The sequence below is a fragment of the Schistocerca nitens genome, chromosome 4, assembly GCF_023898315.1.
Source record: "Schistocerca nitens isolate TAMUIC-IGC-003100 chromosome 4, iqSchNite1.1, whole genome shotgun sequence".
NCBI classification, from domain to species: domain Eukaryota; kingdom Metazoa; phylum Arthropoda; class Insecta; order Orthoptera; family Acrididae; genus Schistocerca; species Schistocerca nitens.
In genome coordinates, this window is record NC_064617.1 from 361761417 (window position 1) to 361788779 (window position 27363).

General features: G+C 38.9%; 1 protein-coding gene across 4 annotated transcripts in view; it reads left to right on the top strand.

Moving 5' to 3' along the window:
* LOC126252111 (uncharacterized aarF domain-containing protein kinase 2-like) overlaps nt 1-27363 on the top strand; it is a 116080-nt gene that overhangs the window by 32067 nt on the left and 56650 nt on the right. For 3 of the 4 annotated variants that reach the window (XM_049952977.1, XM_049952976.1, XM_049952975.1), the window contains exons 4-5: nt 5179-5248; nt 24005-24122. In XM_049952977.1, coding sequence (XP_049808934.1) covers nt 5179-5248; nt 24005-24122 — 188 coding nt within the window. The remainder of the gene's footprint in view (nt 1-5178; nt 5249-24004; nt 24123-27363) is intronic. The other variant, XM_049952979.1, reaches the window with a different exon arrangement.

Consider the following 27363-nt stretch of genomic DNA (forward strand, 5'->3'; position numbering starts at 1 on the left):
CACGTGCCACATGCATGCAAATGCACCCCCCCCCCCCCCGCCCCCCTCTCCTGGATTTAAGTGCCTGCTTCGGCCTCAGGGATCAGAGTCAGTCAGTGGCCATGTGTGTATGGGCTGCACTTATGTGAATGTGTGTGTTTGTACTTTAGAAGAAGGCAAATGTATTGCAGTCTTTTTGTTGTGTATGACTGTGACTCAGTGTTTCCTCTATGTGGTGAGTACCAGTCTGTGCTTTTCATGATGATGTCATTATTCCAGCCTGGATTTTACATTCTTTGATTTCTTCTAACTCTGAGATGCATACATGCATTTTTGGTTGCCTTGTGATTTGGTGATGTATTTATGCTACATGTAAGAAGAGGTTTTTAGTGTGTAACTTTTCTCTGATAACAGATAGCACAGCCATTGTGACTGGCAACCTTCATGTCAGAAAGATCAGCCTACAGTGCCATTTGCTGAGTTATGAAGTTTTACACTCCTGCAGGAGGGTCTTATTCCTTTCTGCATCCTATTGTTTTATCACAAAGCATTCAACAATGATACTTTGTGAGCAATATTTTATCATCAGACATTCCTGAGAATCCTTATAAAATACGGGTGCAGTAATTCAATTTCTGCAGAATTTTTATATTCTACACTACCTCAAAGGCATTTTTTACAACTGTAACACAAGTGAAATTTTCTCCTCACCAAAAACTGATCCACATATTTCTATTGCTCTTGATGCCCACCAGGCTTAAAGCTGCTATATGAGGCATTCACCCATGTAAGTTCCAATTTCTACACATTTCCCTTTGCAGTACTCTAGTTCATACAATCGAAATCAGATTTTCATGCTGCTTTTTATTCCTAAAACATTTCAATTCATTTTGGAAATGAGCTTGTTCCATTTATTTATTGGTGCTAAGAGAAATTTCTATCAAATCTCCACTGTTCACTATACCTACTTTCATATCAAAGCACTTAATTATCATTGGTAGCTGTCTTGCATTTATCAGTCTTCAGTCATTGTTTATGACCTCATACACCCTTTTTTTCAGTTTATCCTTCAATATGTTTGAATGATTTCTTTGTCTGGAGTATTTCAGGTTTACCTTGAAGTTATTGGTGTGTAATAATAGTTTGAAGTTTTGTATAAGACTGTATTGTTTGAGTCATTATTGTTGTGTCTGATAAGACACACTTTTCATATTTACCTTTGAGAGAAAAAATGAAGTATTTGATTGTGTATTAGCACTGCTTATAAAGTAATTACTGTTACGCACTAATGTTGAACATAGAATGAAATGAGAGGAATGATTCATCTAGAGAAAAGCAGTGTTATGATCAACAGTTAGGAAGGCATGGTGTTTTAATAGTGGACATTAAGTATTAGTCCTGAAAGGAAGTGATTAGCTTAATTACAAAAAGTTTTATTATCAAATATACTCAGATTTTGTTCCATAAAGACACGGGAGAACTGCCGGATATCAGTAACTTCCTGCCACGATATTTCGGCGCAGAGTCTTCTGGCCATCTTCAGGTGAATGCAACTGTAGTAGTACTGGCAAGTACATGCTGAGCTCTGCTATTTAAAGCCTTCTGAGGTGACATTGCGCATGCGCTGCTCAGCGCGCGCGTTCATAATGGCTCCGTGCGCTGCGCCTCGCGCCCTCCACTGTGAAAGCCTGGCGTATCGGTGTCAGGTCGATTTCCATCTTTATGCAGATAACTACGTCGACTACGAAGTTTCTGTATAACAGGATTCCAAGCAGAGTTCAGCTGATAACCGCTATCTCGATTGATGAGAGTCTCGTTGTCAGACAATCTTATTTCCACAGATTCATTGATAATCGAGCTCCAAAAGTTTGATGTATGGGCCAAAATTTTTGTGTCATCTTAATTCATGGAATGGTCTGTGGAAATACAATGTTCGGCGACTGCGGACTTGGTAGGTTGGAGAAGGCGAGTATGCCGTTGGTGTTCCACAATGCGTTCCTGCACAGTTCGTGTTGTTTGCCCTATATATGATTTGCCGCATTCACACGGAATTTTGTAAACACCTGGTTTACGCAGGCCCAGGTCGTCTTTAACGGATCCCACCAGTGATGAAATTTTGGAAGGAGGGCGAAAGATGACTCTCACTTTATACTTTCTCAATATTCTGCCTATCTGTGAAGAAATATTCCCAATAAATGGTAGATAAACAGTCGACCTGAAGGCCTCTTCCTCTTCCTTGTTCCGTGGTTTGTAGGTCTTCATCACTCTGTTCACTTGCCTAGGTGAAAAGCCATTCTTCAAAAATACTTTTTGCAGGTGTTCCAGTTCCGCTTGAAGACTGTCGGCGTCAGAGATAGTATGGGCACGGTGGACCAAGGTTTTGAGAACGCCCATTGTTTGTGTTGGATGGTGGCAACTAGTAGCTTGTAGATACAGGTCTGTATGAGTGGGCTTTCTGTACACCGAGTGACCAAGTGTGCCGTCACTCTTCCGTCGCACCAAGACATCTAAAAATGGCACACAACCATCTCTCTCTATCTCCATGGTAAACTTTATGTTTTCATGTATGGAGTTCATGTGACGTAAAAATTCTTGGAGACGGTCCAGACCATGAGGCCACACTATAAAAGTGTCGTCAACGTACCGCCAAAATACTGTCGGTTTAAAAGTGGCAGATCGAGTGCTCTCTCCTCAAAATCCTCCATAAAAAGATTGGCCGCCAGGGGGGACAAAGGACTCCCCATGGCGACACCATCAGATTGTTCGTAAAATTCATTGTTAAATATAAAATATGTAGAGGAGAGAGTGTGCTCAAACAACGCTGTAATGTCTGCACCAAACATATTGCCAATAAGGTGTAGTACACCTCATTGGCAAGGTGTAGGTGTAGGTGTAGTACACCTCATTGGCAATATGTCTGGTGTAGACATTACAGCGTTGTTTGAGCACACTCTCTCCTCTACATATTTTACATTTAACAACGAATTTTACGAACAATCTGATGGTGTCGCCATGGGGAGTCCTTTGTCCCCCCTGGTGGCCAATCTTTTTATGGAGAATTTTGAGGAGAGAGCACTCGACTCTGCCACTTTTAAACCGACAGTATTTTGGCGATATGTTGACGACACTTTTATAGTGTGGCCTCATGGTCTGGACCGTCTCCAAGAATTTTTACGTCACATGAACTCCATACATGAAAACATAAAGTTTACCATGGAGATAGAGAGAGATGGTTGTGTGCCATTTTTAGACGTCTTGGTGTGACGGAAGAGTGACGGCACACTTGGTCACTCGGTGTACAGAAAGCCCACTCATACAGACCTGTATCTACAAGCTACTAGTTGCTACCATCCAGCACAAACAATGGGCGTTCTCAAAACCTTGGTCCACCGTGCCCATACTATCTCTGACGCCGACAGTCTTCAAGCGGAACTGGAACACCTGCAAAAAGTATTTTTGAAGAATGGCTTTTCACCTAGGCAAGTGAACAGAGTGATGAAGACCTACAAACCACGGAACAAGGAAGAGGAAGAGGCCTTCAGGTCGACTGTTTATCTATCATTTATTGGGAATATTTCTTCACAGATAGGCAGAATATTGAGAAAGTATAAAGTGAGAGTCATCTTTCGCCCTCCTTCCAAAATTTCATCACTGGTGGGATCCGTTAAAGACGACCTGGGCCTGCGTAAACCAGGTGTTTACAAAATTCCGTGTGAATGCGGCAAATCATATATAGGGCAAACAACACGAACTGTGCAGGAACGCATTGTGGAACACCAACGGCATACTCGCCTTCTCCAACCTACCAAGTCCGCAATCGCCAAACATTGTATTTCCACAGACCATTCCATGAATTAAGATGACACAAAAATTTTGGCCCATACATCAAACTTTTGGAGCTCGATTATCAATGAATCTGTGGAAATAAGATTGTCTGACAACGAGACTCTCATCAATCGAGATAGCGGTTATCAGCTGAACTCTGCTTGGAATCCTGTTATACAGAAACTTCGTAGTCGACGTAGTTATCTGCATAAAGATGGAAATCGACCTGACACCGATACGCCAGGCTTTCACAGTGGAGGGCGCGAGGCGCAGCGCACGGAGCCATTATGAACGCGCGCGCTGAGCAGCGCATGCGCAATGTCACCTCAGAAGGCTTTAAATAGCGGAGCTCAGCGTGTACTTGCCAGTACTACTACAGTTGCATTCACCTGAAGATGGCCAGAAGACTCTGCGCCGAAATATCGTGGCAGGAAGTTACTGATATCCGGCAGTTCTCCCGTGTTTTTATGGAACAATCAGTACGCCGGGAAAGCTTTAAACATTACTCAGATTTTCTTTTAACTTAGGATGATTAAGGTGCCCAATAAAATCTTCTTGGTCTCCGTGCCACACCAATTAGTTCAAACTTCACTGGCTAATTACTTCATAGTCTTTCTAAATTGGTAACTACTTGCTGCAGTGTGGTTGATGACACTGTCTTTACACATTCATGTTACCAGTCATGAGTTCACTTTACTTCATCCACTGTCATGTAATGCATTCTGTTCACATGTCTCTGCTTCAGCCAAGAAGATTTTATTACATTGTGTTAGTTAGATACAGTGAAATTGTATGTGATACATGTGGTTTTGTTTTCCACATTTTAATAGTAGAATTATGTTTTTATTGAATTTTTTGGGGTATGAGAACTTGCTCCTGTGATTTTATTGGGATGATATCAATGATTATTAAATTAGGTAACAGCAGTTCTGCCATTTTCTTCAGTAATTGTTGTTGTGACTGTTTTCTGTGACCTCCTCTCAGTGGGAGGATGAATCCCACAGAAAATCATTTGAAGACAATAACCCAATTTTAAAATATTAGAAAGACTACTGATGACTAATAACTAAACTGCTCTTCATGCAGGGATGTTATTAAATAATACTAGTAGCTGTAATACCACAGTTGAAAATAAACTGATATTGCATGTAGCTTAGAGTGTTATCTGATTACATAGTTAATCATTGCCATCTTTTCAACTTGAAGCTACATATTTGCTCTTTATTTACATGTTGTACAAATTTGATCCTTAATTCATTGAAGTAAGGAGTTTTCACATATTGAATTATGTATCTTAAATCATAAGTATATATAAATCTTTAAACTGACATTAGTCACACCACTTACTTGTGTAGATTTTACTGTATTTGTTAGGTATGCCTGATGATGATCTTCTACCCGTTGCTGTGAAGGTTGTCCATCCGAACATGAATGAGCTCTTAAGGTACAACAGATGGTTGAAGTTATGTATTGACACTGTGCTAACTTTATCTCCTATAAAAGTTTCATTTTGTTCTTGTAATCTACAAGAAGGTGGAGGTGTTTTTGCCCTTGTTATTGAGTTTTGTGTTATGGTACATTTTTTAATTACTAATATAAAATTTAGTGAAGTATTGAGAGCCAAGGAAGAAAATGAGTTCTGTTTGGTCAATCTTGATTGGTCTTTGTTTTGAATGGTGTCTGAAGAGGTTGTTGTTGTTGTGGTCTTCAGTCCTGAGACTGGTTTGATGCAGCTCTCCATGCTACTCTATCCTGTGCAAGCTTCTTGATCTCCCAGTACCTACTGCAGCCTACATCCTTCTGAATCTGCTTAGTGTACCCATCTCTTGGTCTCCCTCTATGATTTTTACCCTCCACGCTGCCCTCCAGTACTCAATTGGTGATCCCTTGATGCCAAAGAACATGTCCTACCAACTGAACCCTTCTTCTAGTCAAGTTGTACCACAAACTCCTCTTCTCCCCAATTCTATTCAATACCTCCTCTTTAGTTATGTGATCTACCCATCTAATCTTCAGCAGTCTTCTGTAGCACCACATTTCGAAAGCTTCTATTCTCTTCTTGTCTAAACTATTTATCGTCCATGTTTCACTTCCATACATGGCTACACTTAATACATATACTTTCAGAAACGACTTCCTGACACTTAAATCAATACTTGATGTAACAGATTTCTCTTCTTCAGAAACACTTTCCTTGCCATTGCCAGTCTATATTTTATATCCTCTCTACTTCTACCATCATCAGTTATTTGGCTCCCCAAATAGCAAAACTCCTTTACTACTTTAAGTGTCTCATTTCCTAATCTAATTCCCTCAGCATCACCCGACTTAATCCGACTACTTTCCATTATCCTCGTTTTGCTATTGTTGATGTTCATCTTATACCCTCCTTTCAACTGCTCTTCCAAGTCCTTTGCTGTCTCTGACAGAATTACAGTGTCATCGGTGAACCTCAAAGTTTTTATTTCTTCTCCATGGATTTTAATACCTACTCCGAACTTTTCTTTTGTTTCCTTTACTGCTTGCTCAATATACAGATTGAATAACATCGGGGAGAGGCTACAACCCTGTCTCACTCCCTTCCCAACCACTGCTTCCCTTTCATGCCCCTCAACTCTTATAACTGCCATCTGGTTTCTGTACAAATTGTAAATAGCCTCTCGCTCCATGTATTTTACCCCTGTCACGTTCAGAATTTTAAAGAGAGTATTCCAATCAACATTGTCAAAAGCTTTCTTTAAGTCTACAAATGCTAGAAACGTAGGTTTGCCTTTCCTTATTCTTTCTCCTAAGATAAGTCGTAGGGTCATTATTGCCTCACATGTTCCAACATTTCTACGGAATCCAAACTGATCTTCCCCGAGGTTGGCTTCTACCAGTTTTCGTCTGTAAAGAATTCTCGTTAGTATTTTGCAGCTGTGACTTATTAAACTGATAGTTCGGTAATTTTGACATCTGTCAAGCGGTATATGTGACAAGCTTCAACATATGAAAAGAAACAGTAGTTCTAGGTAAAAACCAACTAAAAGGGGAGAGGGGAGGTTTTCCAGAATTATGAAATTATTCCAGGAACTACGTACAATTTTTTTAGCTGCAGATGGCTCTTTACACTACAGAGTCTGCCAGAAAAATGTATACAGTCTTTGTCAGGCTCTATCGGGATATTGATAGTGTCGTTCGATTTGAGTTATGAGTGTGTTGTAGTAAGGTCTTTGGCTCAACAGATGTTAGTACTTTCATCTCGGTATTGAGAAAATAATATGGCTGGAGCACGCTTGACATTCAAGCATCGAAAATAAATTGTGAAGTGGTTTTTCAAGTTTGATAATGCCGTTGAAATGCAGCATCAGTGGAGACGGGAGAGTGAAACAGAATCATCAACCCACCTAACAATTAAACTGAAATATGCTCACTATTTTTTATATACTATATTTAGCATATTTCGTGACAGTACCTTTTCCATGAAATGTTTACAAGACGATATTTGTCTTTTTGTGTTGGTTTCAGTCGTCCAGTGAAAGTATGATTCCACAATGCAGTTTCGTCGGCTGCAGAAATGACCTGGTCCAATTGCGTTTGCCTCATTTTCGGTGCTTCAAATACCATTTCTTCGAATGCGGTTCCTTCTTGATGTTTATATAAAAAATGTAGTAACATAATTCATTTTTCCTGTTCAGTAGCAAATATTTATAACGGCAACCTGCACATTGTTCCAGTGTCACACACACCGAGAGTTCACTGCCAACTGACTACGGTTAAAGACTACTCCAGTGTCAAAGACATTTCACACAACACACAAGCTTCCACTTGTAACCAGTCTCTTTGATATTCTTTGTCACATCTACTAATATTAATCAATATGCTGTCACTCTCAAAAATATAAGTAAATTAGCATAAAATAAGGCAAATTACAATTCACAAAAAAATTATTCTGACAAAAATATAAGAAAACATTTACAATATCCATCATTAGATTTGGTATCGACAAATCCGGTAGAAAATAACACATCTCCCAGATCCATTACAAAACACATTATTGACAAGTTTGAATTGCATGGAATGATTTGTGATATTCACAAAGGAAGATCAGGAAAACAGCATGCAGCTACAAGTCCTGCATCATTGGCTCATGTATTGGAAACGTTTGTTAATTCTCCAAAGAAGTCTGCTCCGCAATGTGCACGTGAAGAGGGGGTTAGCAGTACAAATGTATGAAGAATTCTGAAAGCTGCAAAGTGGAAAATTTACATTTCATTACTACTGCGTGCGATTAATGACGACGATCCTGATCACCGAATGCAATTTTGCGAATGGTATCAGCAAATGGTAACTGATGATGAACAATTTGGTATTGTGGAGTGACGAGGCACAATTTAAACTTAATGGACCCGTGAATCGGCATAACAGTGTGTACTGGACACCAGAAAACCGCATGTTTATGTGGATAAAGCAGTCAATCTACCAGGGGTTCATGTGTGGTGTGGAGTATCATCTAAAGGCTTAGTAGAACCCTCTTTCTTTGATGCTACTGTCACTGGAGAAGTGTACCTGGAAATGATACGCACATCAGTTTTGCCAGGTATACATGTGCTTTATGGAGCTGAAGAAGAGGTCTTCTGCCGACAGAATGGAGTGCCACTACACTACCACCTAGCCGTATGAGCTTTCCTGGCTGACAATTTTCTGGGGCATTGGATTGGACGAAGAGGGCCCATTGAGTCCCCTCCACGGTCGCCAGATCGAACATCTATGGACTTTTACTTATGCGGAACTGTGAAAGATAACATCTATCAATGTAAGCCACACATGTTGGAGGAACTTCGCCAGGTGATTACAGTGACATGTGCAGCGATCTTCACTGTAACATTGACTAATGTAGTTGCAGTGAACGCTAATTGTTCTGTTATGTGTATAGCCAACTATGATGGAAATGTTAAACAAATAAAAGTAATCATTCCCGGGTTCGATTCCCGGCGGGGTCAGGGATTTTCTCTGCCTCGTGATGGCTGGGTGTTGTGTGCTGTCCTTAGGTTAGTTAGGTTTAAGTAGTTCTAAGTTCTAGGGGACTGATGACCATAGATGTTAAGTCCCATAGTGCTCAGAGCCATATAAAAGTAATCATGTGCTAAACTGAAGGCTGCACAACATGTGTGATCAATTATTAAATGTAAAATAAACGCGTAAGTAATACTTTTCGTTCCTTAAGATGTGTATACATTTTTCTGGCAGACTCTGTATTTGCAATAATCAAAATACTTGAACAAAAAAAAAAAAAGCCCAAAAACTTATGACAAGAAACTGGTCACCAGCAGGTTAATGATGGGTGATGCATAGGCATGTGTGAGGAACAGGTAATTTCATTGGATTTTGAGCTTTCCCTCTTTTCATGGCTTTAGGAGCAACACTCACAAACACTCCCCTTTTCCACTCGGAAGCACGTGCACCATCCCACGCACACGCACACGGACACACACACACACACACACACACACACACACACACACACACACACACACACACACATATTAACAACCAACATTATCTCCATTTTGACAACAGTTATCTTCTCCATATCAAAACATCCCTCCCTCCCAGGTTATCTTAACATGCTGATAACATTACAAATGTCTTTACAGCCAGACAACATTCTCCCTGATTAGATCATAAACACATCTCAGCATCAATTTTTTCTTGTAGCCCAAATGACACTTCTAAATCGTCACTTACCATTACCCCCACTGTAACACAATTATACTCAGATCTTTAGAAATCCTACTGTAATCTTCATCATATTTTTGGTTACCTCTCCTAGTGATATGAAATGAATAATACTGTGCTCAAATTCCTGGGCTGACCCCAAGCCTCCTTCCCAAAGTTATATTTCATCTCTCACTCAACCTGTGCATTATCCTATCCCTTTCCATGCCATTTCATCTCCTAATCCAGCAGTGCTTTGGTTTGCCCTGTGGATGACTCAGGTACAAGACTTTTTCTGTATATTCACCCAGTACATCCTACTGCTCACACATGCTTCTTATGTGATTGAAGACAGGGCCACATGTGAAAGCACTCCAGTCATGTACAAGTCTTGATACAAGCACTGTTCAACACTATCTTCGTATGGTAAATAACCAGCTGTATATGTACATGAATGGATATCGTCAAACTATGCCGAATTGCAAAGTGTCCAACTGCCTACCTTGCTGCACACTGAAATAGTTATGAGTGCAGAAACTGCTACAATATTATTGCCATTTGAGTTCACTCACTCACCACCACCACCACCACCACCACCACCACCACCACCATCATACATTCCCCCTCCTCCTCAGAAATGTAACTCTGGGAAGTTGTGCCTCAGGTTGCCTTTCATTCAGTAAACCCCTCGGTAATTCTTCCACAAGTCTTCATACTCATAGCGATGAATTCTTCTCAGGTTATCATCTGAATGGTGGCGTTGTCTTGTCGCAATGTTTCAATGAGTTTCATACCCATCATCTTCGCCAGAAGATGATGGGTACGAAACTCATTTAAACGTTGCAACAAGGCGATGCCACCACTCAGCTGATAACCCGAGAAGAGTTCATCAGTGGAATACACCGAGAAAGACTGAAATCACATTCATCCTCATATGTCCACTTCCCAGTGCATAAATTATCCTTTCTTTTCATTTCCCATTCCAATTCTCTTCTGTCTCAGTATTGTGTCATCTGTTTCCAATATTATTAAAAGTTTTACCAATGTTATTGAGACCCTGGTCTTTAGATTTTTTTTCCTTCCAGAACTTTGCTACCCTTACCTTGTTTCTCACACTGTAGACCCTCCCCCTCCATCTGCGACACTCTAAAACTATGTATTCATCAACAGTCAATGATGTTATGATCAAAGTGACCACCTGGGTCTTGGCTGGTGTCAGTGTTTCTATTATGATGGAATAGCAGAAACGGGATCCAGAGCTTCATAACCATTGAGATTATGTGTACAGTTCATGTTCAGGTGAATCATTACTTCTCTTCACCTTTTTACATGAGGTGACTGAAGTCATGGGAAACCAATGTGCACCTATACTGATGGCAGTAGTATTGCATACACAAGGTATAAAAGGTCAGTGCATTGGCAGTGCTGTCATTGGTACTCTGGTGATTCATGTGAAAAGGTTTCTGATGTGATTATGGATCCATGAGGTGAATTAGTTGGAGCTAGCATGGGACATTCCATTTCGGTAATTATTAGGGAATTCAGTATTCCAAGTGTCAAGATTGTGCCCGAGAATACCAAATTTCAGTCACTGCCTCTCCACAGGGTGACACAGCTGTTGACGGCCTTCATTTAATGGCCGAGAACATTGGCATTTGCATAGAGTTGTCAGTGCTAACAGACAAGCAACACTGCATGAAACAGCCACAGTAATCAATGTGGGACAAACGAACATATCAATTAGGACAGTGTGGCAAAATTTGACGTTAACAGGCTATGGCAGCAGACACACCGATCCAAGTGCCTTTGCTAACAACATGACATCGTGTGGAGTGGCTCTCCTGGGCTCATGACCATATTCGTAGGACCCTAGATAACTGGAAAATTATGACCTGGTCAAATGAGTCCTGATTTCAGTTGTTAAGAGCTGATGGTAGGGTTTGAGTGTTGTGCAGACCCCCATGAAACCATTGATGAGAGCTGATGGTCGGGTTTCAGTGTTGTGGAGACTCCACAAAACCACAGACTCAAGTTGTCAACAGGGCACTGTACAAGCTGGTGGTGGCTTCACGTGAAATGGATAGGGTCCTCTGGTCCAATTGAACTGATCATGGACTAGAAATGATTATGTTCTGCTACTTGGAGACCATTTGCAGCCGTTCATGTACTTCATGTTCTCAAACAATGATGGAATTTTTGTGGGTGACAATGTGCCATGTCACCGGTTTACATTTGTTCATAATTGGTTTGAAGAACATTCTGGACAGTTTGAGCAAATGATATGACCACCCACATGGCCTGACAGAACATTTATGGGACATATTTGAAAGGTCAGTTCATGTACGAAATCATTCACATGCAAAACTTTTCCAGCTATGGATGGCTTCAGTGGCAGCATGGCTCAATATTTCTTCAGGGGACGTACAGTACAACGAATTGTTGAGTCCATGCTACACCGAGTTGCTGCATTATGCTGGACAATAGGAGGTCCAACAGTGAGGTGGCGCAGTGGTTAGCACACTGGACTTGCATTTGGGAGGATGACAGTTGAAACCCAAGTCCGGCGATCCTGATTTCGGTTTTCCATGATTTTCCTCAAAATCGCTTAAGGCAAATTCCAGGATGGTTCCTTTGAAAGGACAGGACCAATTTCGTACCCCATCCTTGACACAATCTGAACTTGTGTTCCATCTCTAATGACCTCATTGTTGTTCGGGCATTTAACACTGATCTCCAAGGAGGTCCAACACAATATTAGGAGGTATCCCATGACTTGTCACCTCAGTGTATGCAAACTTGACTTTAAAAATATTAACTAATGCTTGTTCAGTTGGGTGCAGGATTCGTGGGACATCTTGCCATTTAGTTATACTGAACTGCAATGCTTTACTGCTTGTTACACAACACAACAAACAAGGAGCCACATTGCTATCAACATATTGTTAACTCAAATGTGGCCCATGTTTACCTTACAAAAATCAGATAGTGGCATGCCAGCTGGACTAACGCTGAGATTCAAATAAAATCAGATTTTAAGGGAAAGCAGTTTAAAGGAAAGGTCTTACTTCTACCATAACACTTGTCAGAAAAATAGTCACCAGCAAGTATCAAAGCCAGTAACAACAGCTTTCTTTGTGATACATGCTTTTTTAAATAACACTATGTGGATTTCATAAACGGACCTCCAACTACGTTTGTTTGCGTGGTCATCTTCCGCAGCAGCTGTTAAAATCTGTTACTATAAGTTATCTGTCTTGAGGTGACTGCAGTTTAATTAAAAAGCATTACACCAGATGCGTTTTGCTTTTATTTATGAAGCATCTTCTATGGTTATTCTGAAAAATGGATGCGTTTCTACATTTTTGGTTGTTTTAGGTTAAAAACAGAGTTTTGTTTCTAAAGTTGGTGTGCAAGTTACCTATGGAGTTTCTTTACATATTCTGTTCCTACCCTCCTTGATAGCTGCGACTAGTGTCAAAAGACTTCGTTTCCCATTTGCACTCGACAGTTTTTGCGATTATGCAGTATTTCTTGCACTGCATTATTTATGCTTCACTTTCTTAAACTGTTTCTCGTTCCGCACTGCAACAGTGTTTATGTCTGTTGGTTTCCTTTTCTTTTCTCTCTCTCTCTCTCTCTCTCTCTCTGTCTGTCTGTCTATCTGTGTGTGTGTGTGTGTGTGTGTGTGTGTGTGTGTGTGTGTGTGTGTGTCTGTGTGTGTGTTTTAGTGAAATTTGTGAAAGTGTCTTGAATTTAGATAGAATGTGAGAGGAGTGGGAGTAAGTCGACTTTTCTTTTGGAGGGAATGAGGGGTATGGAGCTGGGATCGGCCTGGATGGTGATTATAGGACAGAATTGGGGAGGAGATGGTAGTGGTAAATTGAGCCTGTGGTTTTATGTGTACATTTAATGTTATATTGAGTGGTAAATCAGTTTAAAGAGTGTGTGGTTTGCCAAGTTGGCCTGTTCATTTATGAGTTGTTTCTGTTCTGTTTGGTTTTTTGGATGTGGAAGTTTTCTTGTAAGGTGAGGAAGTGTTTTTTGTTGTTGTTTAGCCTTATGATTTCTATGTCTGTGTCTCTGGCTGTTACTTTATGTTGGTGTTGGTGTAAGTGTCCTGCAAAAGTTGAGTGATTCGTCCTATACTTCCATGCTCTTACATGTTCTTTGTATCTGGTGTCAAATGTTCTCCTTGTTTGATTTATGTATCTTCCATCAGATGTAATGCATTTCAGTTGTTATATTCCTGATTTCTGATATAGATCAGTTTTTCCAATTGTTTTTGGGAGGCATTTCTGAATTGAGTTGTTGGTTTAGTGGGCTATTCTTAAGCCTTGTTTTTTGAAAATATTGGATGTTCTGTGTGTGTATTTGAGGTTACATGTCATCGTATACCATCTTTTCACTTTCTGTCTCTTCCACACTTTGTATTGTTTCTGTTCTTGTATTTTGTGTATTTGTTTGTGTGTGATTTTGTCCTTGTGTTGGTAACAGCTGGGTGTTTGTTCTTTTCTGTTTCTTGATTTTCTTGTTTAGCTTTGTTACTAAGATCTATTTGTATACATTGTTTGTGGCTATTTGTATTACTGTAGTCATTTCTTTTTTGTGATTGTGTCTAATGGTACTGTGTTTAGTCTGTGGAGTATGTATCTAAGTGCTGCCTGCTTTTGAGAACTAGGGTGTTGTGGTGTCTTATGTATAATTGTGTCTGTTGCTGTTGGTTTTTGGTATATGTCAAATGTGTGTTGGATATTTTGAATCTTTATCGTGATGTCCAAGGAATTTAACTGTCTATTTTGCTCTTTCTCTATTGTAAAATGTATCTTATCATGAACAAAATATGTGTCTGTGTATAACTGGTCAATTTTTTTGTTTGGTTTTTCTATCAGGCAGATGTCATCCATATATCTAATCCAGTATAGGATGTTGTACATATTTGACATTATTTTGTTAAATATTGCATTCAGCTCGAGACAGATCACCTATAGTAATAGCCTTCCAACTACTTTGCAGTTTTATTTTTCTCTTGGTTTTTTTAAACTCTTCATGGCTGATACATTCTTTTCTACATCATAGTTGTCATAGGTTTGGTGAACAAAGACGGTAATAAAACTTGACATACTGCAGTATGGATGTGTTAGTTGGACATTTCTGACACTTTGGAATGAGATGATGGTTACATTTCATGGAATTCTGTGTGTGCTGTAATTATGCTAATCTTGTCCTCATGATCCCTACATGAGCAAATGTAGGCAGTTGTATATTCATGGAATCATCACTTAAAGCCAGTTCTTGAAACTTTATTAGTAGACTTTCTCGGGATAGTTTAGGTCTGTCTTCAAGAATCTGCTAGTTCAGTTTCTTCAGTATCTCTGTAACATTTTCCCATGGGTCAGACAAACCTGTGGCGAATTCTGCTGTCCTTCTCTATATATGTCAAATATCTCCTGTTAGTCCTATTTGGAATGGGTCCCACACACTTCAACAATATTCTAGAATGGGTCACACAAGTGAGTTTCAAGCAATCTCCTTTTTAGACTGATTGCACATCCCCAATATTCTATCAATAAACCGAAGTTTACCATCTGCTGTACCCACAGGTTAGCCTATCCCTACAAATTGTTACACCCAGGTATTTGTATGACTTGAGTGATTTCAACTATGACTCATTGATATTATAGTCATTGGATATTACAGTTTTTGTTTTGTAGAGTGCACAATTTTATATTACTGAACATTTAAAGCAAGTTGCCAATCTATGCACCACTGTCAAATCTTATCAAGATCAGACTTAATATTTGTGAAGCCTCTTTCAGACAGCATTTCATAATAGATAACTGCATCATCTGCAAACAGTCTGAGGTTACTATTAATATTGTCCGCAAGATCTCATTAATATTCAAGATGAACAGCAAGAGACCTAAGACACGTCCCTGGGACACAACCGAAGTTACTGCTGCATCTGATGATGACGACTCTCCATCCAAGATAACGTGCTGCATCCTCCCTGCCAAAAAGTCCTTAATCTAGTACAAATTTCACTTGATACCCCTATGTAGTCGAAATTTTGACAATAAACATAGGTGTGGTACTGAGTCATATGCTGTTTGGGTATCAAGAAATACTGCATCTACCAACTGCCTTGACCCAAAGCTTTTAGTATATTATGTGAGAAAAGTGAGAGTTGAGTTTCAGATGATAAGTATATTTGGAATCTGCAAAATACTGACGTGAATTCTTTACAGACGAATGGAAAAACTGGTAGAAGCCGACCTCGGGGAAGATCTGTTTGGATTCCGTAGAAATGTTTGAAGGCAATACTGACCCTACAACTTATCTTAGAAGAAAGATTAAGGAAAGGCAAACCTACATTTCTAGCATTTGTACACTTAGAGAAAGCTTTTGACAATGTTGACTGGAATACTCTCTTTCAAATTCTGAAGGTGGCAGGGGTAAAACACAGGGAGCGAAAGGCTATTTACAATTTGTACAGAAAGCAGATGCCAGTTATAAGAGTCGAGGGACATGAAAGGGAAGCAGTGGTTGGGAAGGGAGTGAGACAGGGTTGTAGCCTCTCTCCGATGCTATTCAATCTGTATATTGAGCAAGCAGTGAAAGAAACAAAAGAAAAGTTTGGAGTAGGTATTAAAATCCATGGAGAAGGAATAAAAACTTTGAGGTTCGCCGATGACATTGTAATTCTGTCAGAAACAGCAAAGGACTTGGAAGAGCAGTTGAATGGAATGGACAGTGTCTTGAAAGGATGATATAAGATGAACATCAACAAAAGCAAAATTAGGATAATGGAATGTAGTCGAATTAAGTCGGGTGATGTTGAGGGAATTAGATTAGGAAATGAGACACTTAAGGTAGTAAAGGAGTTTTCTATTTGGGGACCAAAATAACTGATGATGGTCGAAGTAGAGAGGATGTAAAATGTAGACTGGCAATGGCAAGAAAAGTATTTCTGAAGAAGAGAAATTTGTTAACATCAAGTATTGATTTAAGTGTCAGGAAGTCGTTTCTGAAAGTGTATGTATTAAGTGTAGCCATGTATGAAAGTGAAACATGGACGATAAATAGTTTAGACAAGAAGAGAATAGAAGCTTTCGAAATGTGGTGCTACAGAAGAATGCTAAAGATTGGATGGGTAGATCACATAACTAATGAGGAGGTATTGAATAGAATTGGGGAGAAGAGGAGTTTGTGGCACAACTTGACTAGAAGAAGGTATTGGTTGGTAGGACATGTTCTTTGGCATCAAGGGATCACCAATTTAGTACTGGAGGGCAGCATGTAGGGTAAAAAAAGTACAGGGAGACCAAGACATGAGAACACTAAGCAGATTCGGAAGGATGTAGGCTGCAGTAGGTACTGGGAGGTGAAGAAGCTTGCACAGGATAGAGTAGCATGGAGAGCTGCATCAAACCAGTCTCAAGACTGAAGACCACAACAACAACAACATGCTGGTTGGCATGGAGGTTGTCATTCCATTCAAGTGTGAAAGTTTAATGGGTTGCTAAGCTATCAGTAATGATATATTCAGAGGAGGATCAGACAAAGCCAATGATCACAATCCTTTACTGTTATTGACCAAATTCTATGTCTATATTGGAACCAAGTCACGTTTAACAGTCATTATCATAGTTGTACTAAGATCCAGATAAGTTTTTTCTGTTGTACATAATCATTAAACATTTAACTAAAACAAAAGCTACTAACCAGCCCAAAGTTGGTGTGAATGAAGATGAGGACACATGTAAAACCCACACTTGGACTGGCTGGTATAATCAAATCGAATGACTTGGATTCTATTCAAGGCAGATTTCTCCTACCCAGTTTACAGGTAGTGGCACATCAAAACAAGTGGCCACTCCAGCAAGAGTCCATGGCTAAAGTTCTCAATTACTGAACTGTCTCAGTACATGCCTTCCACCAGAGTGAATGTATGTGTTGATCCCACTTGCCATAAAAGAGCCAGTTAATTAATACATACTGTATTGGCACAGTTCCTGGTATCTGTACAAATACCACTTATTCATTAGCAAAAGAGACAGGAGAGCTTCTCCTTTACACCTTCTGCTATGAATCGCAAGAGCCTCACAGTTTTGGACCGGCACCAGTTTAGTTAGGTGCCAGGCCAGCGAAAACTATTAGGCATGGCACATAGCTGAGGGTTTTCCCCAAGAGTGAGGGTTCCATTCTACTTGTTGTGTCTACCAGTTTTAACTTCTGTGGTTGATGTAGGAACTAAAATATTAATGTAAACGTAAGACAAATATAAGCTAGCTATGATGTAATTCATGACTGAATCCTTTATAGGTACATAACTGATATAATTGGGGAAAAAAAACCTTTCTGATTGTACCAAAACAGATATATATCGTTCAGTCGTTGGACGCAGTGGTTATTAGTTTTATTAAGACTGAGTCTAGTGTCCACGTATAATACAGAAAGTGAAATGAGTGACAAGCTAAAGCCCTCTCTTGTTACGTTACCACCATAACTACAAATGTTGAGAATTAACTTTAAACTTTCACATCTGTATCTAATTGATCTAAAAGTTGTATTTTGTTAATACTGCTAATGAGAATCTGATGATAGTATACTGGAGCTTAACACTAACACATACGATTGTAGAAAATGAAAACTTAGACCACAGATTTTTGTTAAAAATATAATTTACGTTTAAAGTCAAGCCAGTTTCGATACAGTAGGGTATTTGACTGTTTTGTGGAAATTGTCTTAAATGCTTAATAGTGTTATTTTATGCTCATAACATACTTTCTATCCTCTTGAATTTCAGTATTTTTGGAGAAAATGGAAGTGAAATTAAAATAAATTGAAAACCCACTAAATGCTCCTTTTGAGTCATTTGATGATGCTTGTGACATTACTGGCTAGCTTGCTGCTCCTACTGTTGTAAATCGCATTCACAGTGATACCTTGTTTTGGAATTTCCATTTTGCAAAATAGGTAACAAACAGTGTGTAGTACTAAATTGCACAAATAAATCTACAAAAACATTTGAGAAGTTGTTTTTTAGTGTTCCAAAAAACGAAAATATGGGTAAAATGTAGTTGCACTGTACTGGCAAAATGCCACCACATCAGTGCACAAGTTATTTAAAAATGTCTTGCACTTTGAACTTAACATTAATTTACCTCTGAGACATACTTTCCCACTGTTGCAAGGAAGGTCAGTGTCATTCAACAAAATTAAACTCACAGTGAAAATTAGGAGAATTGGCTGTCGTTATAACCAAATTTACATTAATCCTTTCGTAGCTTTGTTGGTCAGTTGTCTGTAATGGTTTATAAGCAGCTATCCATAGACTGGTGGCTCAAATCTGGCCCAAAGGAATATTTTAACTCATTTGTAAATGGCTCAACAGTCCTCTCACAGTGGTAATGATTGTAATTACAAAACTTCACCACACTGATCAGAAACAAGGTATTGTTGAGTTTTCCTTGCCATTTACATGCAATTACATATGCAGTCGCCATTCAAATGTCACCTTCCAAGAGGATTCCTAGTTAATGTGAGCACACACTTTTTACTTTATTGGAAACAATCCTTTTCTATCTTTATAATGGCCAGCTAGGAATCTTATTGTTTAAATATTCGTCATCTTACGCAAAGATGAATTAAGCCTGCTGCAGACTCTGACATTAGTTTCTGCTCACAAACATCATAGTCCTTACATTTGTGTTACATGCATGGTGTAAGAGATTTATATCTCTCTGCAAACAATATCTCATCATCCTATACCTTGTACTGTAGGCATGGGATAATATGTTTGCCACTAACAGTGCTTTCCAAAGAAGTGAAATGTGTGTACGCAAATTACATGCCTTCGTGCTCATTTGTCCATTTCCCTGACTAAATTTAAAGCAAAGCTATATATAATACATTCTACCATCAAAACAACTGCCTCACTGATTTCTTACCAGTGCTATTTTTGTCTTTTGTTTTACATTTTTAAAAAAATTTACAACCCTGCCAGGATTTGTACCTAAAATTTTCTGCTTTGTAGTCAGATGTGTTACCCATTGCACCATAGATCACAACACCCTTATCTCTGCTGGGTTGTCTTGTACGCAAGAAAATCAGCAATAAGATTTGCCAAGTATTTTGTTGTGCTTTGGATCATAATTCATATCTGATAGTCGACAATCTGCATACAAGATATGGACCCATTTACAAAACGATCTACAGTTCCTTAGTTTTGAGCAAGTTCGATGTTGTTGCAGAGATCAGGGAAAAAAAAAAGGTCTGTCCTTACATGTGATGCCACTCTTATTGGGTGGAGCATAAATGCATCAGCTGTCTGAAGGATTCCGCTATCGGTGTTCACAAAATTACTTTCTGTTGTTACTTAAAAGTTTTAAATGCATTTTACATCACTAAATAGCAAAACTGTTTGCAGAAATAGTACAGAAAAGGCTAGTACCTTTGACTAAAGCTCCTATAATGCACATATATAACTTCACATTATGCCTAGCATGTGATGTTCTTCAGATCTTCAGCCAATAACTGAGCATTTTTGTTTATGTGACCAAATCCTGAAATTTAATGATTTTTAAGCTTTAATTACTTGAAAATAACATATATTTTGTGAGAATATTGACCGAAAATCACACAGTTGTAATCACACAAATAACAATCTGAACCATATTTTTAACAGAGGAAATAGCTTGCTGGTCAACAAACACTAACATTGGATGTTCGTGTCATATCCATTTTATGCATTTCTGTATGATTCTCACTGTGATATTGTCATCACAAAGAAAAACATATGTATATTCAAAATTAATGTGGTCATTCATATTCGTTTTCTATTACCTTGAAAAAATGTGGATCAGAAGAAAAGAAATGTGCAACACAGAAGTGTAGGACCAAACACATATTGCAAACACTTAATATATATTTTTTGTTATTTCTTATCTTTCGATAATGACACAAAAGCTAAATTTTATATGTAAGCATGATAGAGTTTACATTTCTCATGGCATCTGCCTCTTTCCTTATCTAATCTAAACCTACTTCACCCTATCAATAGCAGGGGACATCATAGTGTTCAATGTGGTTTCTGGACAACTGTGAAGCCCATTGTATTAGTTAACTGCCTCTTTTGTGACAAGTGAGATTCATACATAAATTTACTCTGGCATGTACAAATAGTGTGGCATTTCGGAAATAAAGAACCGTGGCCATCGACACATGCTGAAGTGGCCTTGTGCTTTAACGTGTCAGTCCATCAGATGGGATAGGAGAAATCTGTCTTGGATAGAACACAAGTTGTGTACATGTTGGAACATGCCGTTTCAATAAAGAATAACTGTCTCATGGTGTATCCACTTGCTGAATGTTCATTATTTGTTACTAATATTGGTAGGTTTGCCCAAATTAATGAATTTAATACTTTTTTATTTAGCTGATTCTGTTGCTCACCTCATTGTCTTCATTTCAGGGGTATGATAGCCTCAGATATTTTCTGTATAAAGAAATAAAAGCTTTTCAGGATTGTAAATATTTGTTGGGTCACTAACTATGAAATGAGAAAGTTTTCATAGTTTTAACTCCTATATGCTGAAACATCTCACTTGATTGATTGAGGTAATTTACATCCATCAACTTCCAGATTTTAATTGTATACAAAACTTGACTACTCATTATGATATCTACAGCAGAACTCATCTGTTTCTTACAATAACGAAAACCTAACTGCCTTCTTACACCTTTTCCCACCAAGTGTGAGACAGGACAAAAGTTATATCTATATGCAAAGAGCTTAATTATTTGCATCTTACATTCACATATTCAACAAAATTTAGTGGAGAAAAATTTAAATGTTTTCTTATTAAAGCTTCAAAATTATCCTAATCACACAAAATATCAATGGCAATATCTGACATACGGAATTTTGGAAAACATAGTTTTATATGAGCTTCTTTACTCACAAATGAAAAAAAGCAATACCCCACGGTATCAGAAAGTTCATAACTTGTATTAGGCGTGATTACATCACGCGGCTTTTGAGCACATATCCACTGAGTAATGAAATCAGCAGTCCATTTAATAGTTTCATTAGCCTTAAAATTATTTTTGTTATCTTTCAGCAATTTTAACATACTGCAGAGGTTCTCAAATATTCTTATAGCTGCAAAATTTATGGTGATTGGTCATGAAGAGTGATCATTTTTGTCCCTGGTGTTACATTTATGAATGCTATTGTAGTTTTCAAATTGAGTCAGGTTAATAGCGATAATCTTAGTAAAGGAACTAAGTTTTTGTCATAAGAATATAATGGAACTTTATTAGTAAGTTATGGCCTGTTGTGTAGTCTTACCCTTGTAGGACTCGTGAATTATCTTGCTTTTAGAAAGCACAGCAAAGTATGGAAGATATGTGGAACAGTAAACAAATGTGTTAAAAACAAAACAAAAGAAACAACATTGAAATTTTGTAAGACAGTGTCACTCCCAGTGAGTGTTTACAGAAGTGAAACATGGCTTATAAATAAAGTAAGTTGCACACAAGCAGCAGAAGTGAGATTTCCAAATACAGTAACAGCATGCACAAGAAGTGACTGACATATTTCAAATTTTGTAACTTAGGGAAGAACTGAATATATTTAATGTCCCCAGTAAAATACAAGAAAATAGGAGAAACTAGAATGAACATCTTGAAAGAATGAGTGTAGAAAGATTACTTCTCCAGATGTAAAGAATTAACTCTGTTGGGAGAAGTAATCAAGGAAGACTGAGGAAGCAGTGGATACAGTAACAGGAGAAAACAAGACCTTATACTTGAAGTGAAGATGATGAAAGATTTCATCTTCTTTCCTGCGAAAAATGTGCTTGTTAGTGGTTACCTGTTGTACAGGGGCAGAATCACAATAAAATCAATTGACAACTATTTCCTTTTGGAAGAGCAGTCCTGGAGAATGCTTTAAAATAGTTTCCAGAATGCAGTACTGGTGCCTCAAAATTGTGTGCTGATAACAGCAGTTATAATGTAGTGTCTGATATTTCTCTCACCTTACAGATGATTATTAGTCTATCAGTGGGATTTGTAAAATATGACATAGGAATTACATGATTATAATTATTGATCGTAAATGGACACTGCAGTATTCTAATAATTGTTTTGTTTTGTGTGTGTGGGGGGGGGGGGGGGGGGGAGCCTTTAAAGGAGAAAAAGAGCAGTAGCTGGAAAAGAGGTGGTGTAAATGCTGCTATGTGTTTCTCTGTTCTGTCCATCAATCAGCTGTTGGTGACTGGTTGTCTGTCCTCATATATGGTTAATGTTTATATTATAGTATCATGTTAGTGATTTTGTTGCCTGAATAATAGTTAACTGCTGGGCACCCACTTCAGCCCCTTTTGTGCAATTTGTTGACTGTGTATGGTACATGCAAGATCAGTATTACTTATATGTGGTCATTTGAGTGTTACTGTCTTACTATCTCAATTTACAGTGTCTTGTTCTGTTATTTGTGGATCACTCGTGGCATGACTTTAAGGTCACATACCGATCACTGAGTTAGGTGGCACAGTGATTAACATTCAGACTTGCATTCAGTAGTAGTGTGGTTCAAATCCCCCTCTTGCCATCCAGATTCAGGTTTACCATGATTTCATTTGGTCACTTACACAGAATACCTTCACAGTTCTTTTAAAAGGGGTATGACTGATTCCCTTCACCATCTTTTTATATCCAGGTTTGTGCTTTGTTTCTAATACATCAATGTTGGAGCAGATATCTTCTTAGTGTGTATCTGTTGCTGCTCTTACCACCCCACATTTGCTCCTCTTGTTTTTGTTCACTTCAGAAAAGAAAAGAAAAAAGAAACTGTGAGTCTAGAAGGTACCAATTCTAATCATCACACTCATCTTTGAGGAGTTCCAATCAAGTGCTGAAAATGTAAATATAAAAATACATAATCCTGTCATTTCCATAATGTACTTTGTAATATTGGTCAATATAGTGAATGTCTACAAAGATTTGAATATAATGGTTCTGGTCGTTGCAAGACAGTGTCAAGGAACAATTGATACTTTTTAATAAAACAGAACTGACAAATGACGCTTCTACAATCGCTGTGTCTGCCAGACTTAGTAGAACTACAACACTACATGTTTAATGTTCTGTACTATTAACAGACATTATTATAAATTTTAAAGTGATGGCTTTTAGACTTACCCTTAGCTGTGTAAGTGTCCAAATCACTATTTAAGGAAATGTCCCAAAAATAAGACACACTATCAGCTTGTCTTTGTGGAAGAAGAACAATTATTCTTAATCAGATAGCTGTTCATTATGAAACAAACCAATTCATTCACAGATTGTGTGAGTTCCATCATGAAGGACAGCTGTAAAGCATGTAGAACAACAATGCCCAGGAACAGACACAGCAGACTGGAAGTTTCATTTCAGTTCATTTCACATTTTACTTTGAAATAATGCTACTTGCATCCGTTGCATGCATTTGTTTCAGGAGAGATTTAACTATTTTAAGAGCTGCAGCCATTTCTATTACATGGTTATTTCCGAGCTTAAAGTGGCTCAGTCTCGAGGAGTGTATGAATGATTTCACACATCTTATGAGTGCACAGGTATGACACGTATGACTATCTTTGAAATAATGTTATTTGGAACTGAACTTAAGAATTAATTCTATTTGTGCTGCATTAGACTTTGCAGACATGTAAATTAAATATACTCATCAAAGCATGATCTTCAGAGATTATATTTAGCTTTTTCCTCTCCTTCCTTGTATGAAGGAAGGTGGTCTGTTCCAGTGCAAGTCTGCAGTTTTCTGCCAATTTCTTATACATTTTGTGTCTTTATTTAATTTTGTTTTCAATTTACATGTCTGTCAATCGTTTATATGTACTAAGATTTGGGGTGGATTTCTTTCTCCTAGCTGAGAAAATGGAGGGTGTTGGAGACAGTTCTGGCATACACCTTAAGCACTGAGAGAGCTCCTAAAAACCTGGACAAAGCTGGGTTTTTCTTTATGTTTTCTGTGTCTACTTCTTGCTCGCTCTTTGTTGTATCTTGTGATGCACTGATTTATGGCTCAGTCCTTTGCTAGACGTATCTATGCATGCATTTTGGTCATTCACTTTGTTCGTCTGCATTCCCTGGTGATTTTGGGGGGTTGGTCCTCATAGTCGGAGGCTGTCATGACATTCACGTGCGCAGTGTTTGCACTGCTCATGACTCCAGTTATGGCTGCTAATGGTAGGCCTCTCTCAGCTTGAGGCAGGCAGCCTCCATCTCGACATGGAGCATCACCCTGTATAGCCTCTCAGTTTACTGCAGGATGATGATGGAGGTGCGCCAGTCATGTGTCACGTGACAGGCTGTTGCACTGTTTTTTGCCACTATGGTGTCTTCCTCCTCGAGGCACACCAGTGCAAACTGTGTCCACTCGGCACCACACAGGTGGCCTTAGCCCGTACCACTCTCTTTGGTGGGGAGGAGGCCTGCTGGTAGCACAGGAGGTGAGGCTGCTATTGGCTTGACTCTGACCTGCTCTGAACACGAGGCAATGGTCTTGCTGCATCCCTTTCTCCTCTTTCGTTACTTCATGGCTTTATCAACATTTGCTGAGTTCACCTGGACAGTCTTCTTCTGTTGATTTGTTTCACTAGCATTGCCACAGTCTGAGAAGGCCTTGCAGCTGTGCCAACTTGTGACATGCTGTCTGCCATAGTGGTCACATTGTGATTGGTCTTCTTTGTTCAGAGTGCAGGCACAACTAACTTGATTGACAGCACACACTACACGTACCACCTGCTTGTGGCAATATTTTGCCATTTGTCTCTCTTGTTGACACTTCAGGAACTTTAGCTTCATGTCAAGTTCTGAAGGAAGAGACTCCACCTGTACGTGGAAGCTCAGGAGCCAAAGATTGCATCAACTTCTTTGTCCTGATGCTGGTTCTCAGTTATTTACAGCTCAGATGAACAGCAGCGATCTCTTCTTATTGGCCTGGCTGAGTTGCTTCACAGCTACATCTCCAACCCTTGCGAGGAACAGCCCTTTTCTTTATCACTCACTCAGTTCAGCCCCTAAGGAGAGCCTTGATTGTTGTATCTTCTTCTCTTGTGTCTTCTTTCCTAGCTTCTTTAGTGCACTGTACTTGTCGAGGTGGGTCTTGAGAGTCTTCCAGACATACAAGCTTGCCATTCACACATCTATCGAAGTGCTGTAGTCGAGACACACAATGTTGAGCTCCTCTGTTGCAAAACCATAGTGCTGTAGTCTACACATGCAATGTTGAACTCCTCTGTTGCAATACCATCATGCTTGCTTGTAGACTCCATTGAATCTTTACTGTTGTGTCCAGTGTAGACTGGAGATGGCTAAATTGGCATGACGTGTCTGAGGTACTACCCACAGAATGAACCAAGTGGCCGACTCGTGCTACAATAGGTGAGCAACCCATTGATACTTAGCAGAAGAACTGGGCATCTTCGTTGAGGGCAACAAGTCTGAAAAAGTCTCACTTGCTTTGCACAATGACCAGAGTTTCATTTGTCTGCTGCCATTTGTCTTCTGTGTGGGTGTAGCAGGAATAAGGCAAGTCATAGAAGTCTTCCTCAATGGAGATGCCCAGTTCTTCTGCCAAGTATTTTTGGGTTGTTCACCTGTCAGTTGGTTGCTTGTTTCATTCTATGGGCAGGACCTCAGAGGGGTCCATGCCGATTTAGCCATCCCTGATTTTCCACCACATCTGCCCTTGCCTGTTGTGGTGACATGACAATTTTGCTTATCACTGTTAAAACATTAACATAACAACTTTGCTAGGCCAGAAACATGACAACTTTGCTAGGCATGCACTCTGTTGGACACCTGGTTTTCTCAGCCTTTGACAACAGCACTCAACAGCTGCCATGCACTCACCACAGCTGCCCAAGTGGAACTGTCATGACACTTCTTCCCACATGATCCTTCTGTTTATTTATTTTAGTGTTGTTCTTATTATAACCTGAAACAACTTATCCAACACTTATTTCTTGGTAAACAGCATGGTAATGAGTGCATTATAGTTTGCCACCCTTACGAGATTATGCGTCCAGCTGTTGTGAATTGTGAATATACTGTATTAAGATGTGATACTGATCAAATTTTCCATATTCTAAAGTATAATCCATGTTAAGAATTCACAAGAGGCTTGCTGTTTGTTAATGCTTTTTTACAGAATAAATTAAGGGAGATTTTATTGCTTTTATAGCAGAAATCTCTCTGTATAAAACCTTTTCTGAGTATTGGGATTCAAACAGATCTTATTTCTCACAAAGTCTGATTATTCATCACAGCTTGTAGTATCTCTTCTTTGTGTGTCCTGCCTCTTGCTTCACTATATTCCATATTGCCTTAACTCTGTTGTTGACGTCAGTAACTACCAACCTTTTTCACTGCTGACATTGTTTTCAAAAATTTTTGAGAAGCTGATATATTCTAGAATAGTATCACAATTTGGCAATAATAATATCCTCAGCAAAATCACAGTTTGGGTTTGAGAAGGGTTGCTCTACTGATAATGCCATTAACATGTTCACACACCAGATATTACAAGCATTAAATAACAAAATAGCACCAGTATGTATTTTCTGTGACCTGTCCAAGGCATTTAATTGTGTGAATCATAGTATACTTGTAGATAAATCGAAGTTTTATGGGATTGATGGTATAGCCAACCATTGGATCATGTCATAACTAACCAAAAGAATGCAGAGAGTTGTTCTTAGTAGTAATTCAACCAACAGAATCCAGGGACATAATTCTGACTGGGAAGAAATCGCATACGGTGTTCCCCAAGGCTCAATCGTATGTCCACTATTG